This window comes from Pristis pectinata, chromosome 5 (genome assembly GCF_009764475.1).
Source record: "Pristis pectinata isolate sPriPec2 chromosome 5, sPriPec2.1.pri, whole genome shotgun sequence".
NCBI lineage: Eukaryota > Metazoa > Chordata > Chondrichthyes > Rhinopristiformes > Pristidae > Pristis > Pristis pectinata.
The window spans coordinates 61,578,027-61,582,546 of record NC_067409.1 but is presented as its reverse complement, the minus strand read 5'-3'; the positions used below and the strand labels follow the sequence as shown (position 1 = coordinate 61,582,546).

The window sequence follows — 4,520 nt, the reverse complement described above, 5'->3', positions numbered from 1 at the left end:
AAAATGTCATACAATAAAAGATAGTCTACGAATGTTATAAACCTAGCTTGCTTACACAAGGGAATAAGGAATTCTTCAATAACTCCCATGTTGGAAAACAAAATCCTGAGTGAGGAAAACAGGTAACTACAAAAGAAAAGATAGCTGCACACAAATTGGGGAACTTTCCCTGCTTCCTGCACCCCTCCCACCCCCCCACAACTTGAGATTTGTATAATTGGTGCAAACCCATCTATATTAATGAAGAATGCAATCTAGGTTTGGTTGGTAGCCAGTGTCAATAGAATTGTACTATCCCCTTCAGGCCAGAATAGCTGTACATTCAGACCTTAATTCTCCACTAAAGACGCTGCTGGTCACAATTAAATGTGGTTATTTTATTTTTATATCAACACTAGTATGTAGAAAACATTGCAATCTTTAAAGCAAATGAAATTTCCACACAAAACCTGTAGAAAGATGGCACCAAAATAATTCATGGCAAAGCTGCCCTAAACAGCTTTATTATACACATTTTACAGTTGACAGCAAATGCAGACCTACATTTCTTTGTTTCTATCACATCTCTTGTCACAGCTTATATAATGATATAAAATCCATCTCCCCAATGTAACACTGCTTAGAAATAAGGACTTCATGGCAACTTGTATATTAGTAACAAGAACAGACTAATGCTATGTTCCTATGTCATTATTAAAAACTTTTCAGTACTCAAAGTTCAAGGTCAATTAAACATCACTGTAGCTTTTCCCCTCCTCCCTTCATATCAGAGACCTTCAGTTATGACTGTGCTCATTGTCCACTCAATAATTAAATGATATACATTTGCCAGCAACCCCAACACTACAAATGATGTAGGGCAAGCACAAAAGTGCTTTACTTTTCTTTAATACCAGTAGTAACTCATTTTAAATATTCTTCCAAAAACTAAATTCAGCAACTGGTTCTTTAAATTTCTTAGTTTAAAAACAGAAGAGCACTTAAACATTTTTGAACTACAATCTGTAGCAGCCTTTTCCCCAATAATTTTCGTAAATATTCCTAATTTTACAATAGTCAACAACCAAATATTTTCAGTGTTCAGTTGGCCTAAAATAAAGCCTTGTGCTGTGGCAGGTACCTGGACTTTTAGGCCTAAAATTGAAACACATAACCCACATACATACAAACATATCTATTAGGAAGGCAGATGAACACAGAACAAGTACTACAGATCTAAATATAATTTGGTCAGGCAAACTATAAAAGATGCTGACAGTCTTATGCTGGTATAACTGTTCTGCATACTTATTTCATCACATCCACCTTCAACTGTGATCCCACTAAAAATATCCAGACTAGGGTCTCAAAAGGACTTGCATTTTCAACTTAAACTTTGTCAGAAGGCTACAGATATAATGACCAGTGTAGAAACATCTCAGCTTTCAAAAATACAAAGCATCTTTGTATCTTCAATGTTGTAGAGTCATCTCTTCTTTTTCTGTTGTTTCAACATTTTCCGCCTCTTGATAATCATTTCATAAAGTTTTTCCAGTCCTTCTCTCAGCCCATCTCCTATTATAGCACAGGTTGGCTGTAGGTGCCATGGGGTTGAGGAACTTAATTCACTCAATGCTAACAGTTTCTCCACTTCAGAGAGAGAGAGGCAGTTCCTGAGATCTTGTTTGTTGGCAATCAAAAGCACAGGCACTCCTTGGTTCTCAGAGATCCTGGTTATTTTATGCAGTTCAGTTTTGGCTTCTTCCATTCTTTCCACATCTACAGAGTCCACCACAAAGATGATACCATCTGTGCAGCGAGTGTAGGATTTCCAGAGTGGTCTCAGTTTCTCCTGACCACCTACATCCCAGAAATGGAAAGTCACTGGCTTGGAGTTACCCAAAGTCACTTTTATTTTTTCAGAATTAAATCCTTTCGTTGGAACAGTATTGACAAATTCATTGAACTGCAATCTGTACAAAACTGTGGTTTTTCCAGCGCAATCTAAACCCAGAATAACGATGTGAAGAGATTGAAAAGATGGAAAGTTTGATAAAATAGGAGTTTGATCTGAAAGTCCGTTCCCCATCTCGGACCAGCGGGAAGAGGAAAATGCAGATGTTTGCACTGAACGATGTTATTTCCAAAGGTTGCCGATCACACTGTCTTCAACTACGATAATCCAATGCAGCTTTAAGATAAATTATCTCTAAACAAAAATAAAAAAAATGCATTATTTAGTTACATAACCTCGATGATACACGAATAGATAAAGACGTGTACGACGTGGTTGCGTGTACAACTTTCATTACGTGTTCTATCGAATAAAATATATCAACTTTCATTTACTTAACAGGTCAGATGATGGAGACAGGATTTCGAAAGGTTCCAAAATTCATTGCTCCGATTTAATGGCCTGTGGTACACAATGCATCTGTGAGTTTTGTTTTAAATCCAGAATATAAACGGCGGAGTAAACTCCGGTTAACTTCACCGCCACATCCAAATTCACAAGATGTGTTGTGATATTCGGACTATACCGGGTAAAAATGGATTTCCAGTTCAAAAGGATACGAATGTAATTACAACAATAAACTGGCGTTCTTTTCTAAAGATAAAATATATTAATATATCAGCAACTTTAAATTTCCTCCACAAGACAGGCGTACAGGAAAAACAAATTCGCGAATTATTTTTGCATAGGGCGTTTACTATTTGCGGTCACGTAATACACAATGTCGAAACCCAATTAATGAAAACCATTACCATTTAGTACACTAACGATGTCTAAGTGTACTTCAAACTAAAAATACATCTTATTTTAGTTGCTACATTCTCATGTATCCGTCAATTTACAACAATCCCGATCTGCCCATTTGATCTCAACGCCAGAAAACTTTAGAATTTCTTTCTGTTTATCAGTTGGGACAACATTAAAGCCACATCAACAAATTTGAACAGGCTCTCATCTCGCTTTCACCACACCTTGCCCAACCACGAATGAAAAAGAAATAAACTCAAACACAGCGACCAAACAAAAAAAAACCTTTATTTTTTAAGTCGATTTCCATGTTTGTTTCCGCATTGCTCGACCAAATTGTTTGCAATTCGCCACAAACTTACTTGCTTCCACTAGGACCTCCACACAACAAATATTGACCCCTCACAATTCAACAAGTCCTGGAAAGGCAACATTACAAACATCCAGGCTGCAGCAGCTGGAGCTTCTGAGCTTTCTGTGCTGCTGTAAACACTCCAGAGAAGGTGATTAACCCGGGCCAACACCATTCGACACTTGGGAGCTAAACCCGAGCACAATCGCCGCCAAATACCATTATGAACGTGCAAAATAAACGCCGCCCCATTAAATACAACACCCACCCTCAGAAGATCGTGCAAGCAAAGGTCGCCCGATAGAGATTCACAGCTTGTCTCGGAGTGCCGCACACCATGCCGGAGCTGCACTAGTGCTGTAATGCGCCCCGATCAGCAGCGCCACCGCAGTAACCCCGGGCGGCCGCGCGCCGCTCCGACCCTCCCACCGGCGCGCGGCCGCGAGGGGCGGCGCCACGCCAACATTCCACCCAGGCCCCGCCTCTCTCACTCCGGCCCACGCCCATTGGCTCCTCCCTCCAAAGCCCCGGCGTCCCTCTTCAACGGTCACCTTCCCCCACCCGCCCACCTCTCCTCCCTCTCCGGCCACGCCATTGGCTCCAACTGAAGTCAATCACGCCACGGCCACCTGTCGTCCCGCCCCTGGCAAATTTAAACCGAGTCGAAAGCGTTGCTAAAATTAGATTGGCTCACGTGACGAATCGAAGACTAGTTGGGAGCTGGACAGACTTTGACTGTATTTGACTTTCCACAAACGACAACCGAACCTACAGACGAGAGGCCGGGAAGACAAGGGGATGTAAAGCTGCCGCGGACGGCGAGGCGAGGAGAGGAGAGGAGAGGACATGGAAAATTCCACCTGTTCCGTGAGCGGCTCGGCAGCGACCCCTGGCGCCGGCGCGCCGCCGGGGTTGTTGTGCTTCCCGCACCAATCTGATTGGCTGTTTGTTTACTGGTAGCTTGGAGACCACGGAGAGTTTGGTTTGAAAATATTGCGGGAGGGAGAGGGAGGGAAATGGAAAGTTGTGTGGGCTCCTTGCAGGAGTAAATCCAGCTAATCACCACCCACCCCGGCTCTGCAAATTATTTATTTTAAGGAATTTTCCTTCCAATTCCGTTTTGAATGCTACATCTCAATATGCCTCTACTCCTGCTTCTGGTAGTACACTTCAGACCCTTGGCACTTCCTCTTGTTTTTGATCCCATTACAGTTTATTTCCATGTACACTGTTTGTAGATACCTCCCTCATGTCTCCTTTCAGTCTTTCAAAAATACAAAGGAGATCTACCCCTTTTTTCCCCCAGTCTATCCATATAACTGAAGTCCTTCATCCCCAGAATAATTGTGATGAATCTCTTCTGCACCCTTTCCAAAACCTTTATGTATTTGTACAACATTCAGAACGGGACACGGCTGAACCAGTATT

The 4,520-nt window shown here is 41.9% G+C and overlaps 1 protein-coding gene across 3 annotated transcripts; it reads right to left on the bottom strand.

Moving 5' to 3' along the window:
- Window positions 1-470: 470 nt before the first annotated feature.
- arl4aa (ADP-ribosylation factor-like 4aa) lies at window positions 471-4,109 on the bottom strand. Of its 3 annotated transcripts, none has more exons than XM_052015862.1 (2): window positions 3,787-4,109; window positions 471-2,188 (listed from the first exon to the last, which is right to left on the bottom strand). In XM_052015862.1, the coding sequence occupies exon 2, from the start codon at window positions 2,066-2,068 to the stop codon at window positions 1,466-1,468; it is 603 nt and encodes a 200-aa protein (XP_051871822.1). In that variant the 5' UTR covers window positions 2,069-2,188; window positions 3,787-4,109; the 3' UTR covers window positions 471-1,465. The 3 variants fall into 3 exon arrangements, with proteins under 3 accessions (XP_051871822.1, XP_051871820.1, XP_051871821.1); XM_052015860.1 differs by lacking the exon at window positions 3,787-4,109 and adding an exon at window positions 3,361-3,520; XM_052015861.1 differs by lacking the exon at window positions 3,787-4,109 and adding an exon at window positions 3,103-3,316.
- Window positions 4,110-4,520: the final 411 nt, after the last annotated feature.